General features: G+C 45.1%; 1 protein-coding gene across 3 annotated transcripts in view; it reads right to left on the bottom strand.

Annotated features, from left to right (window-relative positions):
- Positions 1 to 944: 944 nt before the first annotated feature.
- itga11b (integrin, alpha 11b) overlaps positions 945 to 17,856 on the bottom strand; it is a 36,894-nt gene continuing 19,982 nt past the window's right edge. The window contains exons 11-30 of one of the 3 annotated variants that reach the window (XR_013909896.1): positions 16,785 to 16,929; positions 16,217 to 16,365; positions 15,954 to 16,097; positions 14,318 to 14,521; positions 14,090 to 14,220; positions 13,300 to 13,472; positions 10,158 to 10,297; positions 9,961 to 10,071; positions 7,718 to 7,803; positions 7,421 to 7,625; positions 7,245 to 7,343; positions 6,513 to 6,589; positions 3,943 to 4,026; positions 3,743 to 3,839; positions 3,550 to 3,663; positions 3,065 to 3,215; positions 2,866 to 2,976; positions 2,607 to 2,702; positions 1,753 to 1,866; positions 945 to 1,622 (exon numbers count right to left, since the gene is read on the bottom strand). Coding sequence is in view for 2 of the 3 variants with exons in the window: in XM_026172398.2 (XP_026028183.1) it covers positions 1,542 to 1,622; positions 1,753 to 1,866; positions 2,607 to 2,702; positions 2,866 to 2,976; positions 3,065 to 3,151; positions 3,550 to 3,663; positions 3,743 to 3,839; positions 3,943 to 4,026; positions 6,513 to 6,589; positions 7,245 to 7,343; positions 7,421 to 7,625; positions 7,718 to 7,803; positions 9,961 to 10,071; positions 10,158 to 10,297; positions 13,300 to 13,472; positions 14,090 to 14,220; positions 14,318 to 14,521; positions 15,954 to 16,097; positions 16,217 to 16,365; positions 16,785 to 16,929 (2,448 nt within the window). In the remaining variant the exon portion in view is untranslated. The remainder of the gene's footprint in view (positions 1,623 to 1,752; positions 1,867 to 2,606; positions 2,703 to 2,865; positions 2,977 to 3,064; positions 3,216 to 3,549; positions 3,664 to 3,742; positions 3,840 to 3,942; positions 4,027 to 6,512; positions 6,590 to 7,244; positions 7,344 to 7,420; positions 7,626 to 7,717; positions 7,804 to 9,960; positions 10,072 to 10,157; positions 10,298 to 13,299; positions 13,473 to 14,089; positions 14,221 to 14,317; positions 14,522 to 15,953; positions 16,098 to 16,216; positions 16,366 to 16,784; positions 16,930 to 17,856) is intronic. The other 2 variants (XM_026172398.2, XM_026172399.2) reach the window with 2 other exon arrangements.

The following is a 17,856-nucleotide window of genomic DNA, read 5'->3' as shown; positions in this document are numbered from 1 at the left end:
CACCTCAACGTGAGGAGGAAGAGCGGCTGAACGCCGAGCTCTTCAGCCTGTCTGAGGAGGAGCCTTGTGTCTGCGATGGCCGCCTTATTTCTGCCACTGGGCGGGAAAATGCAAACCACGAGTAAGGTAAATTTCTGAAAAAAGTTATTGGAAACGATTCTGCAATCATTCAAACGTCGGGTGTTTCAAACTTTCAAGCTGCTTCTTTATAAGATTTCCAAATGTTTAAGTCGGAACTTCATTGCACATCGACGTGCGGGAGAACGTGACACAATCCCAAATTTCAAGGATCAGAACCTCCAGATGTGTGGGTGTGTTTTGTGAAAACATATAAAAAACTGATCCTGGAGTCGAAGCTTTGGTCCGTGTTTCAGGACTCAGTCGAGCACTGAGAGGCGGGACCACACCTGAGGATGCAGACCGACCTGGAGCGGCAGCCAGCGGTGTGTCGGGCGTCACACGTGACTGTTTTACTAGTTTTATATTCAGTAGCGGTGTGCGTTTGAGCTACGAGTAAGAAAATGCAGTGATCTGATTGGTCAGATCTGAAAAACTGAGCTTGATTAAAAAATAATAGTAATAACTGCCATAAATGTGTCTGGTCAAGTTACACGTCCCTGTAAAGGCTGTTACTTTTCAAAGTTTGAGTTGGGCGTCTCAAATTTCAATTTTCGTCTAAATAAGTCGAAATTTGAGATTCTGAATTTAGAATTTCAATTTATCTCAAAGTGACAAGAACACGGATGGATGGGTACAACAAACAGACTCGGGAGGAACTTGAAATTTCAGGATCTCTGATTCAAACTTTTAAAATATTTACTCAAACTTTTGAGATTTATCCAGAAAATTTAAAGAAAATTTTGAATGATCTCAACATTTCAGGTTATTAAAGAGTCCAAATTTCAGACAAAGAAGGTAAACGTGAGCGAACAGACGGACACGACTTTTATATTTCTCGTCTTTATTCTGACATTAACAGGCAGAGCGGAAACCGCTTCGACGGTGACGCCTCGGCCCTCATTCGTCATACATGTGAATATTTACACAAGTTCAAGTTTGACTTTTAAACAAAAGTGCATCAGCTACAATATATAAGCATTAATAGGATATATTTACAATTTAAGAAGATGAAATCAGACGAATGTTAGGTAGTTTTCTTTCTGCCCCGTCAGCCTCCGTTTAAATATTTACTCCATCGCTCTCCGTTGTCACGAGGCCTCCGTCACACCTGTGAAGTTCTCACATGAAAGGCAGACGTCGGCGACGCTGAAGAATCCTAACCCTTCGATGTTTCTAATGCTGACTCCGTCTTTTATATACAGTCTGTGGGTAGCTTCAATCGCACATCGCGTGGACGAAGAGGCGGGTTTAAGGTGAGGGTCGCAGTCCCTGAGTGACGGGTGGAGGCACGTGATGCGTTCAGGTGACCCATGTGAGGTCGTCAGATTTTCTCAGTGTCTTTAAGGTTAAATTTCATCGGGAACATTAATTTAAGACTTTGCAGGCCGGCGAGGAATGATGCGGCGGTGATGTCAGCCACGTTATAGCTCCTGTGCCGTCTTCCCATTGGCCACAGGCTGCTCCTCTTCCTCCTTTCTTCTCCGTCTGTTAAAGAAGCCGAGCTGAAGAGAAAACAAGGATTTACGGTTTGTGACGGACAGTAGAGCCGTTTGATCCAGACGTCCACTGTAGAGCAGAGCTCAGAACAGAGGAGTACTCTGATGATGTTCGAGGCTCCGTGTGTGTTTTTACCTTCCACAGAGCGAGGACCAGTAAGGCCAGCAGCAGCAAACCTCCCAGTGAGCTTCCCACTATGATCCAGATGGGGATGGAGTGATCCTCCTCCTTCCTCAGGTCCAGAATGATCTGCAGTTACAGCACAAACCACCTGAGTGTGTGTGAAACCAGTGTTTGACAGATTTCTGTTTTTATGTCAGGCGGTCTAATGAAGTCCTCAAACACGGAGTATAATTTAACATAGAAATATGGAGTCAAACTTAAATAATGTTGACTGAAAATGATGAGTTCAGGTGTTTCTGAGGTTTTCTTCCCTTTTCCACCATTTTTAAATGTAAACTCAGAGACACGATCGTTGCTTCATGTGTAACAAAGAAATGTTTGAAGAAATGCAAAAATGAAACAAGATACAATAAAGAAAATACATTTGAAAAAATATGCAGAAATAGAAAATTAAAGAGACGTACATTATTGGAGAAATTACACAGGATGTAAATAGAGGAACCAATTAAAAGGAAATAATATCAGAAATAAGGTTTTATCTTCATTTAGATTCCGACATAATTAAGGACTAGTTTCTTTTTATATTTTATTCGTTGCATTTTGGCACCTTTGGTCCTCCGTACTCCATGTGGCTCAATGTGTTTTTAATGTAAAGCAAAAGGGTGTAATAGTTCCTGACAGCAGGTGGCAGCACCGCTCTGTGTGTGTGAAGCGCTGATGATCAGGTGATTTAAAACGTTGGCGTGAACGTTGTGGTCAGCTGATAGAAGGCCACTGGGTTCAGTCACAAAGAGTTGGGAGGTTAAACCTGTTTATCCCAGAGTGACCTCTGTCCTCCAATGGGAGAGCGATGCTGATGGGCTCACCTGTCTGACAGGTCGGTCCTCCTGGAGGAAAATGGGACTAGACGCTTCCAGCTGGATGGAGGCGGCGGTCAGCAGCTCCAGAGACCTGAACTTCACCTGAAAGAGTTAAACAGGTAGTGAGCGCCACCTGTGCTTTCTCCTGCGGCTAATCTGAGTTTCACTAAACTGAGCCTGTTTCTGGTTAGTCGGGAATTTGATGGACTTCCTGTTTCCTGAGCTTTGTCTCGCTTTATGAAAACGACAGATGGGAGGAACTCACGGCGAGCAGAGCAGCGAGCTGAAGGCTTCCTGTGAGCGTCACCTTCACCTCTCGGGAGGGCGGGAGGTTCAGTTGGCACCGGACCTCCATGTTCGCGCTGTTACTGTGGTTCTGCGCACACACACACACACACACTCTGGGAAACACTGTTGTTTAACTCCACTGTTATCCTGACTCTAACAGGCTCCTTCAGCCTTACCAGCTGTGACAGGTGAGTCAGATCCTCAGGTGTGACAGGACTGCTCATTCTAACATGAGGCAGCGTGCAGCGGGATCCCGCTGCCTGCTGGGAGGAAGAGGAGGACTCCATTATAATGGTAACCTCTAGCTTTGATTGCTGCTTCGCCAATCTGGGCCAAAACATTAAAAAAGCAGCTGAGCACAGTAAGTCAGAAACACGGCGACAGGACAGAAAAAGAGAAACCCTCCGTTTGCAGTAGATATGTGACAGGCAGGTGGCGCTGCTGTCACTCACGCTCCTCACAGTTTAGTGAATAAGTGATGCCTGTACAGTGAAAGCTGAGGGCTTTGCAGCAACAAAGGCGGGAGTTTCATTTTAAATCGATTTAATCCTTCATTAAGGGTAAAACCTGAAAGTACAGGGAAGGCTCATTCAAGCGAGCCATCTGTTCCTGCAGCGTCGGTGAACAGAGAGAACCACAGCACAAAGATTTCCAGCGTCACCTGTTCGATGCTGACGTCCGTAATGTTCAGCAGCTGGTTTCCTCTCATGGTCACAGCCCAGACATCAGCCCCGAACAGGACGCCCTGCACCGAGAACAGGCCCAGGTTCTGGATCTGCACACACGGGAGAACCGCATCAGAACGTCTTTATGAGCAAACATCTGCAAACATGCACACAGTTTGTTTCACTCACGTAATAGGAGAGGTTGAAGGTGTGAGAGCTGCTGTCTGATTGGTCCCAGGACGAAGAGGAGGAGGAGTCAGCTCTGATTACAAAACGAGGAGGGTCTCTGTCCAGAGAAGGAAGAAAGCAAACACACGTGAACTCTTCTGAATGCGCAGATGCAACTTTTTAAACTTTCAAATCACAAAAAGCTCAAAAGCTTCAGCCACCTGGTGAAGAGGAGCTCGGTTTGGTATTTCAGGGGGAGAAAGATGTCATTGGTGTTGTCGTCCGGGTAACCCTCGTCCCCCTCACTGAGTAACACACAGATAAGCACGCTTAAAAGGACGAAAGCTTGAAAGTTCAACGTAACACTTTACAATACAGCCCACGGCGAAGGGCATAATTAATCTGTGATTACAAATAATTCAAAGTATTTTATTTATATTTACTTACAAATACTCAACCAAACACTCCAGGCTGTGTTACCACCAAAATAAATGAAAGGTTTAAACTTTGTCCAAGATGAGCAGGAGAGAATCGCGCTCGTCCCACCACGTGTCCATAAATTATGACATACATCTGGCTCCATCTGACCAATCAGATGCATCCAGGTGTTTCTTTGGTCGCACCAATCATCGAGCCTTCGCCATCACAGTCAAACCTCCCACAGGAAGCGATTCTTTTATTTGGAGCAAACTTCCTCTTTCCTCCTTTAAACAAAACATTTAGAAACCAAACCTGTATGGACTGGGTTTCTTAAAATCAAGTTTTTATCGTCTTTTTTACTGTTTCCGTCTTTAAATCATATCATCTGTTTTCTGGTTGTTTCTTCTGCTTCATGAAGCTGAACAGCGATACCTGAGTCCCTGGATCTGGATTCATCTGTGAGTAATCACCAAAACACCATCACACACGCTCAGGTAGGAATTCACCTGGTCTCCTGTCGAAGTTTCTAATGTTCTCCTGTCTCGCAGCCATAAATGATCCTTCTGGAAATTCCTGGATCCAGATCCAGATGTTAATCGACTCCAAAAGTTAATCACTTCGCTACCTCTGGGAACACTTTCATGCAAATCCATCCATAACTTTTAATCTAATCCTGCAGCAGTCAGGACAGAAAACTCACATAACCTCATTCTTTCCTCTTTAATAAACACGGCACAGATTCCCAGCTGATGTTTTATGAAACTGGATCAGGGATTAAATAATTATTTGTCATTGACCACGAAGAACTAGCTAGTTACTTACATCTCTGTGCTACGGTTAAAATACGACCTAATCAGAATAGTATTAATATAATAAAATATTATATAAAATATCATATAATAAATGTTACAATAAATACGATAAAGACTCATTACAATAACAAGTCAGTTAAAAATATACTGCTCAAACATTTCTCCTGCTATATTTAGGTTGTCAGTTTTCTGTGTCTGCCCGTCCTCGTCAGGTTCAGATGTACACTCTTCATCTCACCTGTTCCCGATGAGCTGATTCCGTCAGCAACTGCTTCCCTGCAGCTTTCCAGTGATTCCCAGTGTTCCACATGCTTCTCATTTGGTTCGCACATTCCTACTCAGGACCCTGATAATCATATTTTAGGCTGCTTTCACCTGCTGCTGCTGTCAGCCTCTCTGCAACCCACCTCCACTCCAGCTGTCTCATTTCATATCTATTCTTCATGATGTTCTCCCCAACGGACGTCAAGGTGTCAGGGTCCTGGGTCTCCTGACCCAGCATGTTTAGTTCTTTGTGATGTTTGTATTATCGTACTTGTGTGAGTTATTCTATGGTTTCTAGTTTCGATCCCCTGCCCTTCATGTGTCTCTGTGTCCCCTCTGTTCTGTCTGCATGTTTGAGTTTCCCTCTGTGGCTTTCGGTTCTTAGAGTCCTCTGCATTATGGTTTATGTCTCTGTGTTTCTTAGTTGCTGTCTCCACCGTGTCAAGTTCGCGTCTCTGTGTCATACTTCCTGTTTTACTTTGAAGGTCCGTGTCTTATGTGAATGTGTCCTGCTTTGCTTGTCTCGTCAGTCCTGATTTCTCCCAGCTGTGCCCTCCTTCTGTGTCTCATTCCCCTCGTTACTTCCCAGTGTATTTAAGCCCTGTGTTTCTCTGAGTCAGTGTCGTGTCGTCCCTCATGCTGTGTGGATCTCCCTGTGTCTCTCTGTGGGTTTAGTTTACTTTTGTATGACTTTTTCCTGCCAGCAAATAAAGCCGAGTTCTTCGTGTTTAAACCTCGTGCCCGAGTGCCTGCATTTTGGGTCCAACTCCTTCCTGCCGCACAGCGACTCATGACACAAGGAGGTCCCAGAACACAGCGGTACCACTAAGTTTACCTCTCTGAGGTCAAACAGCTCATCCTACCCCGATCGCCCCAATCACCCCGATCGCCCTGATCCTACCCCGATAACCCTGATCCTACCCCGATCGCCCCAATCCTACCCCGATCGCCCCAATCACCCCAATCGCCCCGATCACCCCGATCCTACCCCGGTCGCCCCGATCACCCTGATTGCCCTGATCCTACCCCGATCACCCTGATCCTACCCCGATCCTACCCCGATCGCCCTGATCCTACCCCGATCGCCCTGATCCTACCCCGATCCTACCCCGATCGCCCCGATCCTACCCCGATCGCCCCGATCCTACCCCGATCGCCCCGATCCTACCCTGTGAATCACAGGATGGAGTTTTTGTTCTCCTTAATATTGTTGTATAAAATCTCGTCAGAGGACAGAAAATAATAATCGTGATTTACTTCTGTGACATCACGTTACACATGTTCAGTTGTCTTACCTGGTAGTTACCATGACCACATGTACGTAATCCAGGAAGATGTAGCGGCTGAACTCAAACTCCACATTGAAAGTTACCTGGACAGGAAAGAAGCAGGTGCAAATTCATCCTCTCAGGATCAAAAGCATTTAATCGTCTCCTTCTCCTGGCCTAACATCCTTAATTAGAACATTTTAGTCAGAACGTTAAATGTCTGCTCCATCACATCATCGTGTGAAGCTTCTTTGTTTTCTGTTTTTTATTTATTTTATTTTCCACTGCAGCCTGTCGTCGTCTGCGGCTGAACCCGTTTTCCCTCCGGCTGTGTTCTCCCCCCAACCAGCAGCCGGAGCCTTTTTAACAGGAAGCTGGAAATAATCTCCAGCACAGTCTTATTCACACAGCAGCCCTGAGGGGCCTCACAGTGAGGGGTGGGGATCACGGTCATGTTTACAGGGACACTCGTTAAGGTAATGAAGGATTTTAGTCAGCAGCTATCATTGGCAGCATATTTCTGCCCAGTTTAATCACTGTTATTAGTCTGGCTGTATAACAGCGGTATGATGAGCTAATAACCTGTTTATCTGTGATGTTCAAACCTGTCCACATATTTAGGAGGAAGAAGAAGCTCCATCACCCTAAACAAAGGGCTGTTGTATCAGGGCATCAATAATAACCAAAGAGGAAACTGCAGGTGGTCGATCCTTTTTTCATCCCAAAATCATAATTTGAATGAAAATAGCTCTGCCCTACCTGAGACAGCGACTTCATGAATGGCGCGCTGATGTTGCAGATCCTCTGGGTTGCCAGTCTGTCCTCAGAGGAGCACTCAATCTGGATATCTGATTGGTCCTGAGGGAAGAGGCGGCATAACATGAATCCAGCATGCACTTTGACCTTTTTAGGATGAGAAAAGAAAGTTTGAGTACCTTCACTAAGAGGCTGGAGAAGATCAGGTTGGAGGAGGTGGAGATGTGGATGGCAGCTCCGTATGCGTTCTCTCCCTGGTTCTCCAGTCGGGCGAACACCACCATCCTCCTTCGCTCGGACTCCACGACAAACGGCTGCCTCTCAGGCGCCCCCTGGTGGCTGCAGATGGAGCTGGCAGCCCGTCGGTTTGACCTGCAGAACTGCCTACAGGTGAAGCAAAGAAATAATTACCAGTCTCTTAATAATTTACACGGATAGACGTGAGGGATTAGTTTAGTGGAGACCGGGTTACTCACTGAGCACTCATCAGGTCCGTGTGACTATGGAGGATGAGGTCAGGAACGCAGGTGTCTTCCTGCTCACATCCGTTCCAGAAGTGAATCTACAGGGGAAAAAAGATGATTAACGCATTTATCCATTTGTTGCAGGACATAAACACTGAAGGGAGAATTCTGAGATACTTCCAGTACAGACGACAGGCTTACAAAAGTATTCGGCCCCCTTGAACTTTCCCACATTTTGTCACATTACAGCCACAAACATGAATCAGTTTTATTGGAATTCCAGGTGAAAGACCAACACAAAGTGGTGCACACGTGAGAAGTGGAACGAAAATCATACATGATTGCAAACATTTTTACAAATAAATAACTGCAAAGTGGGGTGTGCGTAATTATTCAGCCCCTGAGTCAATACTTTGTAGAACCAGCTGCAGTTCCAGCTGCCAGTCTTTTAGGGTCTGTCTCTACCAGCTTTGCACATCTACAGAATTATTTTGGTTTTCATGTGACGTATGACCCTGAAGGTAAGCGAGTCATGCACTAAAGTAAAACAGTATGTTGGATGTGCCATGCAATGCTCAATTACATGGGTGGGAACTAGTGTGTTAGCGCAGTTAGCTCGTTAACGTGTTGGCCGTCTAGCCCCACGCACGGGGCGATCGGCGGTAGCTCGTTAACGGAGATTTGCCGTGTTGTGGCGTTAAGGTCATTTCAATGAGATTAACCTGAAAGCACTAGTGGGAACACAACGAATATGACTGCACATTTACATCATCCTAGTGCAAAGACAAAAACAACAAGCATGCTACTAACTTTAGCCGAGTCATTTAGACAGCTGTTAGCACAGGATTCTCCTTATGCTGCTGAGAATATAGCCCAGAAGAAGCGGATAGTATAGCTTTTATTTTGGAAAGAGAAATTTCTCTGTAATAAACTCTCTTTTCCAAAGATGAGTGATTCCTCAATCAGATACAGGGCTTGCAAAATCGCTAGCCCGACGTCCCGTGGCTAGCGATTTTTTCAGTCGGGCTACCAAAATCTCTCTCTTCCCTGCCCGTCGGGCTATTGTAGGAAGGAAAAATATATGTCAATGCTTTTGCATTCTTTCAGAAATGTAGCTGGGTAATTATGTCATTGGCATCGGTGAGCCACTGTCAATATGTGACATATTGAAATCGCGTTTGAATTTGCGCTTGTTTTTTTGCTTTCACTTTGCAATCGTGCGAACTGTGTATAGAGAGCGACAGCACTGATCTGTGAGTGATGATAATTTGCGCACCAATTCCTCTGACATCGTCTTATTAATCGTTAGCTTACTATGCAAACATGACAAGTGAAATCTCCCGCAGCTTAAACATGTGAGAGGTTGATCGCGCAGAGAATCGCTGAGCTTATGTGAGTGCGTGTGTAAAAGCAGCAGGATATATATTTTAGTTCTGCTGAGCCAAATAAGACAGGTCAGGGTGAAGAAGTGACAGCCAAAGAAAAGCTTACCACAAAACGGAGAAGTTATGACAAATCAGACTATAAGGCAAAAAGAAAGTGCAGCTTTATGGTTTCATGGACAAAAGAATTTCTGTGGCTGCAATATGACGAGCTAAATAACCAGGGCTGCACATAAGTGGTCCGCAGGTGCGCATTCGCTGTCAAAATAAAAAACACGCACAAGGGTTAGGGTTAAATTTAAAAACTGTACTTTTGAGTTAAAATATATATTTATAATTTTAATAAATGACAAATTAAAAATGCATGAACATTTTTTTGTATCGAAAAAATATCGAACCGTGACACCAAAGTATCGAACCGAACCGAACCGTGAATTTTGTGTATCGTTGCACCCCTAATATATATATATAGCAATTCTAAGTGTACCCCGCCCTCCAGGGAAGAGCCTGATTAGTTGCCCAACGTCCCTGAACTGGCTCTTCTTGACATAAAGTTGGAGCCAACTTCGAGCTCCGTCAGGATGTCTGAACTCTTCACCTTTCAGAGGAAACTCAGAGGAGCTGACCTCATACTTCAGGCTGTTACCCAGATCGTGACCACAAGGGCGGGTTTAAGATTGACCAGTAAATCCAAAGCTTTCAGATTATCATCTTCCCATCAGAAAATACATCTCAGAGAAGCTGACTCTGGTCTGCTCTGAACAACAACTTCTTTCTTACCTTTTTTCACTTTATAAAAAGTGTCCTGTGCAAAAAAAATTTCTCTGCTCTGAAGCTAATCAGGCAGTTCAAACCCGTGTTCGAAGCTCTCACCTCGGTTCTTTGGGTGCTCTGCCAGTCCGGGTCCAACACCGGCCCCTCGTCTGGGTTCTGCAATCCTGTCTCCAGGACGACAACTATGGGACGCCCGTAATCTGTCGTCTCCTGTTTGTCGTATTACATTTTCGTGTTTAAGGACTCACACATAATGGGAATCATTTGACCGTGATTGTGCCCGGGCTGTTTCTGACCTGGACGGAGAAGCCAAGGCGTTTGCATATCTGACTTCCTGTCTGGAGAAACAAACTTCGGGGCTGCTGTCGATCCGATTCGTCCAGCACTGCCCGGGGAGGGAAACGCCTCTCATCCAACAGCAGACTGTACCAGACCGCTGAAGAGGAGGAGGAGAAGGAAAATGTGAGCTGAAACAGAGGCTTAATGTGGCACAATGAGACTGTAAATACAAGCAGACTTTTACAGGTCCTTCAGAGGATATGAAAGGAAGTGATGTCATCTTTTGTAGTCGTTAGTCCGAACTGCTCCACTTATGCTTCCAAAAATGTTTTGGAATAAATTAGAAACAAGTCCACCGACTATTGTTTCACAACATAATCAAGTACCAGCTTTACAGCTTCCTGTAAAGAGGGAACTGTACACTGTAATATTCATTCAGCAGTCGCCTCAAAGGTACTTTATATGAAAGTAAAGAACCTACAGTGTTAGGGAGAAAACCACAACAGTCAGATGCTTATCAATGGTCACCACTTAGCAACACTGGGGAGGGAGAACTCAAGATTAGGGAGGGGCAGAAGAGAACACATAGTGACCATGAAAAATAAAAGAAATTGTGTAATATAAACACATTGGGAGGGACAAGAGGGGGTCACCTGGTCCAGCCCTAACTATATGCTTTAGCAAAAAGGAAAGTTTTAAGCCTAATCTTAAAAGTAGAGCTAGTGTCTGTCTCCTGAATCCAAACTGGAAGCTGGTTCCACAGAAGAGGGGCCTGAAAACTGAAGGCTCTGCCTCCCATTCTACTTTTAAATACTCTAGGAACAACAAGTAGGCCTGCAGAGCGAGAGCGAAGTGCTCTAATAGGGTGATATGGTACTACAAGGTCATTAAGATAAGATGGGGCCTGATTATTTAAGACCTTGTATGTGAGGAGCAGGATTTTGAATTCTGGATTTAACAGGAAGCCAAAACAGGAGAAATCTGCTCTCTCTTTCTAGTCCCTGTCAGGACTCTTGCTGCAGCATTTTGGATTAGCTGAAGGCTTTTCAGCGAGTTTTTTGGACTTCCTGATAATAATGAATTACAGTCGTCCAGCCTGGAAGTAATAAATGCATGAACTAGTTTTTCAGCGTCACTCTGAGACAGGATATTTCTAATTTTAGAGATGTTGCACAAATGGAAGAAAGCAGTCTTACATATTTGTTTAATATGTGCGTTGAAGGACATGTCCTGGTCAAACATGACTCCAAGGTTCCTCACAGTGTTACTGGAGGCCAAGGTAATGCCATCCAGAGTAAGAATCTGGATCCTGCAAACTAGCAGGTAGCTGCCTCTCCCTGATCCTGGGTCTGATTCAGGTTCTTCATTAAGTCATCAAAACAATACCTGTGAAGGTTGAACTCGGATGTGGTTGTATTACTGAAGTTTCAGTGCTGTGCTGATGTTTGTTTTTATGTCCGGGACTCGTCGTGCTTTCAGGCTAAACTAAAGCAGATCCTAATAAATAAATATGTTGACAATGCAGCTGGTGTCAGTCCGTTATCTGGACCTTCGTGAGCTTTCACAAACACGTTGCCGGTGTGTGTTCTTCATCTCCGTGTGCAGCTAATGTCTGAAACGGCATGCAGCCAAACTGTTCTTCAGTCTGAGAGCCTTTAGAAACTTTCATAATAGCAACGCACGCGTAAAATACAGCAACTACTTCTTAGTGCTTGATCTACAGTAATGAAGTGACGCATTTCCTGCGTCCTTATTAGTTGCTGGATGCAGCAGCCTACAGTGTAACTGCAGAGCTCGTGTTCATCTGTTTAACAACTGAGTTTGATTTATGAGAGCACGGAGAGCCGAGGTAAGCTGCTGCTCAGCTGGTGTCAGAAACGCCACGTCCACACTGACAAAAACGGGTCGATATTTGGTCCAATCAAACAGAGGTTCAGCCTGTGGCTCAGATCTTCGATCTGTTGAGCCACGCTCGTGTTCGTGTTTCTTTAAACGTCCAATCCAGGCTGGACGCTTAGGGAGGCGGGTGGGCAATAAGGAGCTCGAGGAGAGGGAGACGTGAAGAAGGTCTGAGGTGACGGAGAGAGAAGCAGCGACACAGTTAAACAGCTGGCTGGCGTTAGCATGTTAGGGAGGTTTCCATGCAGCCGGCCCAAACATCTGGAGCTGGTTACACAGAGACACGACAACAGCGTGGGCCTCTGCGACCACGACAAGCTTCCCTCCACACAGACAGAAAACAGCTGCGTCCACTCAGCTGCAACACTGCACAGCTGTTAGCAGAAGAAGAAGAATTCATATTTCTCTTCTTTTGAATGACACGTAAACTCGGCCGGTTCAGAGAGAGACTGGATGAGCTATTCCAGGATGATCTCATACTGTGACATCACAACAGCAGATTAGCTGCTACCTTTTTCCTTCGGACACAAATTTGGCTTTTGTTAGCGGCCGACCTCATTTCCAGGAAAGTGTGAATGCTGCCAGATGTAAAAACAGAAGGAAGCGATTTGTAACTCATAACAAACACTAAAGACAGAATCACGCCAACCTCCCGTTCAAAGTCATCTTCTCCTTCACCCCTGGACCTCGTCCAGCTTTGCTGCTAGGCTCAGGTCTCTAGGCACAAGTCCTAGGATGTACATTTTCCTCTCAGATGGGTGCTGCGTCTCCTCTGGGCCAGGTTCCAGAGATAAGATGATGCACCATAGTTACCTCCGGTGAGGGAACTAGTGGTGTCGAGGTGTAGAGCGGGGTCATGTCAACAATCCATTAAACTTTGATTTCCATCCACTGAGATCTTCAAGGTCGCCTTCATGATTTGTCAGTGGAAAGTTAACAAAAATCCTCAGAACTTAGAAACTATAATCATTACAACTGTGCTGTGTGTTGTCAACATATAGAAAGTACCACTGCATTTGAAATATGTCACATTTGACCTCTGACCTCTCCTTCAATCAGAGGTGTCAAAGTGATAATAATGTTTCTGGATCTTTGAACTCTATGTGTGGATCCAGTTTTTTGATTTGATTCAAAAGCTCATTTGAGATTGATTTAAATGTCATTTCTGAGGAAAACGTGCCTGAACCTGAGGCAGGACCTTTCAGTGTGGTGATCAGATCCCACGCAGGTGAATAAGCAGACATGTTTGTGTACTCCTACCAACATCTTTCCTGGTCTTCGTCCTGGTCTTTGTCCTGAAGTCCAGACTCAGACAGACGATCACGGACATGCAGGTGACCTCCTTCCCTCCTCGCTGGCAGTCCTTGTTAAAGATGTTGACCTTCTCGGGTTCAAAGGTTAGTTTAGCCTGAATCTGCACCACACCACGTGACCTGCAGGGATGAAGCATTCTTATTATGAGTGTTTGTGCGTATTGGAGTTCCAAACTGTGGAGAGTCAGGTCCCGCATAACTCGGTTTTACTGGATGTACTTAAACTAGGGTTTGGTTTCACAAAGACTCCTCAGTGAGTGCAATGCCCTCCAATCTGATAGGAAGAGTCTATCTGTCTATAGTTTCCTATGGACCACATTGATCCCTCATAGGTGGTGGTGACTCATCGTGAGTCTGGTTGCTGTAACTGCAACAACCTCATACAGGCTCAATCTGAGGGCCTGAGTTTTTCAGAAGGAAAAAACACCTATTGGGAGGTGACTTGTCAAACACAAGTTAGCCACGCCCTAAATTATCCCCTGCTTTCTGACCCTTGTTTACTGAACAGACATCATGTTGTGTTGAAGATGCTTTGAACACAGTCATTAAAGCTTAAACTCATCACAAGTGTTTAGGTCAGTATTTAAGTGAGCTGGAGGCTCATTTTCTCATAAACTGCTACAGCCAGACTTCAGAGGAGTCGCCCCCTGCTGGCCTTTAGAAAGAACGCCGATTTGATTCGTTTTTCCAGCCTTACAGGGTCAAATCATCTGTCAGTTTATGAATGAGGCTCTGACCAGACAATGACAGCAGCTCCCAGCGCTCCCACTGCGAGGTCGACAAGTCCGTCTGCATTGATGTCCAAGACGCCATGAAGGCTTTGGCCAAAATACTGAAGACCTGCAGAAAAACCAGCCGCAGACAGACGCTGGAGAAGCAAAGCGAGAGAAGATTAAAACTCTCTGGGTTCTCTGATGCTGCATTATCTCTTCCAGCTAAGGTCCCTTAGCATCCGGACTGGTTACCTGTCTGTACTGAAGCTGGATGGTTTTGTCTTTGCCATGGAAGACGTAGACTGCCCCCTGGTGGTCATCCTCCAGTGGTGCTCCCACAACAAGCTCTTTGAACCCGTCTCCATTCATGTCAGGTACCTGAGCCAACGCTGAGCCCAGACGGGAGTTTTGGGAGTGGTCAGACACTTCCAGCACCCCCTGCAGGACAAACGACGTCTGGACAGAAACAAAACATTCTTTGGTTCAGGTTTTGTTCTTTTTTAATCAAGGTTTCATTTAAAAAAGTAATTTCAATCCAGTCGTGGACAGATTACTGAACAGGCCTAACAGCACACAGATGGGGCATGAACAAGGCTTTGTTTGAAGTCATAGTTCACATTTGGCCAAAGGAGCTTGGAAAGAAAAGCGTCTGGACTTCTTTAAGTTGCTTGAAGACGTTTCACCTCTCATCCGAGAAGCTTCTTCAGTTCTAAGGTCAAATGGTGGAGAGTCCCAGATATAAACCTAGTGGGAGTATCCCCCCACAGAGGGACAAAAGGACCCCCTGATGATCCTCTAATCGCCTGAGCCAAGGTGTGAAACTGGGTGTGGGTCCCAATCAGCCAGAGTTTCGGGTGAGCTCATTGTGAAACCTGGCCCCACCTTATCATGCGAATTCCTGAGGTCAGATGGCCCAGGATGTGAGTGGGCGTTAAGGCGTCTGGGAAGGGATCTCAAAACTGGATTATAGATGGCAGAGAGTTGGTGTCGTAAACCCCGCCTCTGTTCAAAGATGGTCGCTCACAGTGGACATAGATGGCTTCTTTCACTCCTCTTTCAAACCATCTGTCCTCTCTGTCCAAAATGTGAACGTTGGCATCCTCGAAAGAGTGACCTTTATCCTTAAGATGCAGATGGACTGCTGAGTCTTGTCCTGTGGAGGTGGCTCTTCTGTGTTGTGCCATGCGCTTGTGAAGTGGCTGTTTGGTCTCTCCAATGTAGAGGTCCCACTCCCACTAGGTTTATATCTGGGACTCTCCACCATTTGACCTTAGAACTGAAGAAGCTTCTCGGATGAGAGGTGAAACGTCTACAAGTAACTTAAAGAAGTCCAGACGCTTTTCTTTGCAAGCTCCTTTGACTACGATGACCTGGATGACTGAGAACCTTCACAGACATAGTTCACATTAGGTGATGGAAGGTCAGTCACACAAACAATCACAAAGCGACAGATAATTCTGCAACTCTTTTTCACCGTTTTAAAACAAGTGAAAAACATTCAAAACGACACAGAAACCAATCAGGAGGAGAGAGAAACTCAAAATAATCACGAAAACCAGCAAACTGACCACTAGTTGAACCTCTGTGGCTCTCAGTCATCCAGGTCATGCTAGTTTTAAGAGCTTGAAAAAGAAGACAGCTGGACACCTTTAGGTTTGAGCCTAAAGAAGTCTGCCTGCCTTCTTTTTTGAGAGCCTGAAGAGATAAAACTAGATAAAGCTGTCAGTGGGGGTTGAGGTACTTTTACCAATCTGTGCACAGGACCTTTTGTCTCATAATTTGTCCATGACTCTTGTGTGGGGTTATCATCTTGTGACAACTTCTTCTGCTATAATGACAGTTACAGAGAAATTGGTTGCTCCTTTGTAGCAGTACGTGGTTTTTATACCTGCGGTGTAACAGAGTAGATGTAAACCTTGCCTCTCTCCCAGCCATGGCTGTAGTACATGGGTGCTGCCACCAGGAGGACATCAGTCTGTCCGTCACTGTCAATGTCCATCGATAGCAACTCACTGCCAAAGTATGACCCAATCTAGACAAAAACACAAATAAACCATAGAAACTAAACAAGATATTACACCAAGGAAGAGATACCTGAATGTCCACCAGGTTTGATTCATTCAAATATGGTCACAGTGGATTAAAACACACCTGCTCTCCCAGCAGTGCATGCCAGATGGTCAGGTCTCCACTGTTCTTCAGGGTGAATATGATCACCTTTCCAGTGTGGTTGAATCTTGGAGCTCCAGCTACATAAAGCTGAGAGCCGCGGGATGAAATGAGTGAACCCACCGAGTAGCCTGAAAGAAGATGAAAAACTGATTCGTTTGACTTGCACACATTGACCGTTCCATTTTGTTAGACCTATTTCCTCGGATTCTTCCAAGGTAAGAAAGCTTAAAGTAGACCGACTCTGCATTTTCTTATTTCCTGTCATATGTTTCCTGTTCCAAAGGGGGATGTTCCCATTAAACCTGACTAAAGTTTCTAGTAATGTGACCAGAATGGGCCAAACACACACTTTAGACTGCTCTAAACAGTCAGTTTATCATGTTTTATTTCTACTACTGAATCTGTATGACATCATAGAGGGCATAGCCTTAGAGTGATCTCATGTATCGCAGCTATACAACCCCTGTGCTCACCATTCCTTCTGAAGACCCACAGACTACAGGCTGGTATATCACATATCATGTTGTACACTTTATATCAATATTACCCAGATAGGCTGCATGGTTCTTCAGCTCCTCTGGAAACTCATCCTGGTAGGATGATTTCGGTGGAACAACTTTCCCGTGTTTGCTTTCTTTCAGCACGGCACCATTCCAGTCATAGGCGCCCACCGCTCCGAGAAGAACACCATCCTAAAGGAAAACATGGATTTAAAGGGAAGGCACTACCACCCACTATGTTTGAGGACTCCCAGAGGCGACCCTAGAAACTCTAGGTACCCACTCTAACCCTGACTGTATGTCCAGATATTAAAGTTGTTACTGAGTCATCGGACAGCATTGAATGACCAAACCTTTGGGAAAAGCACAGAGTCCCATCTGGGAGGTCTGAGTTGGCCCTGACTGATTTTGGCACTGCACTTCCCCATTAAAGGCCCTTTAGTCACTCGTGACCAGAGATGGGCAGTAACACGTAATCCGATTACTTTTTTCAAGTAACGAGTAAAGTAAGGGATTACTATTGCAAAAACGGTAATTAGATTACCGTTACTTTCCCGTAGGAACGCTGCGTTACTGCGTTACTAAAACCGTGATTTTTTGCGAGAATGTCTCACGACAGTGACGTAAGCGAGTGCGCCGTTCGTGACAACAGCTGTGTGCAGATCAACAATGGATCACATATCGAGTGCAGAGAGAGTATGAGCGTGCAGCGTTTAAAGCGTGGAAGTACTGACCTTACTTTGAGTTTGATTCCATAAAAAGGGACAAAAACATTAGTGTCCGCTGTGCGTGGGAAGAAAACTTCTTTTTACAGCGAAAAAACCCCTAAACTTCCAACAAGCACCGAGTAGCTACGACGTAATGGGAAACTCACAGAGAAACTCGCGGATTCTTCCACTGACCGCGGCACACCTGCACCAGGGTAAACCTCCGCCTGCCCCACTCCTGCTTTACAGGTGAAAATAGGGCAACAGGACCGCTGAGTCTTTGACTTTATTTATTTTCTGCTGTGTTTTACTTGCATCTATTTGAAAGACTGAGTGTAAACACACAAAATATTTTATTTTATGTGCTGGAATGTGCAGAAAATAGGTTTCAATGTTAAACTAATTTCTTCCA

Source organism: Astatotilapia calliptera, chromosome 7 (assembly GCF_964374335.1).
Source record: "Astatotilapia calliptera chromosome 7, fAstCal68.1, whole genome shotgun sequence".
Taxonomy (NCBI): domain Eukaryota; kingdom Metazoa; phylum Chordata; class Actinopteri; order Cichliformes; family Cichlidae; genus Astatotilapia; species Astatotilapia calliptera.
Note: the sequence above shows the minus strand (reverse complement) of the source record. Positions and strands in the feature narration are given on the sequence as shown.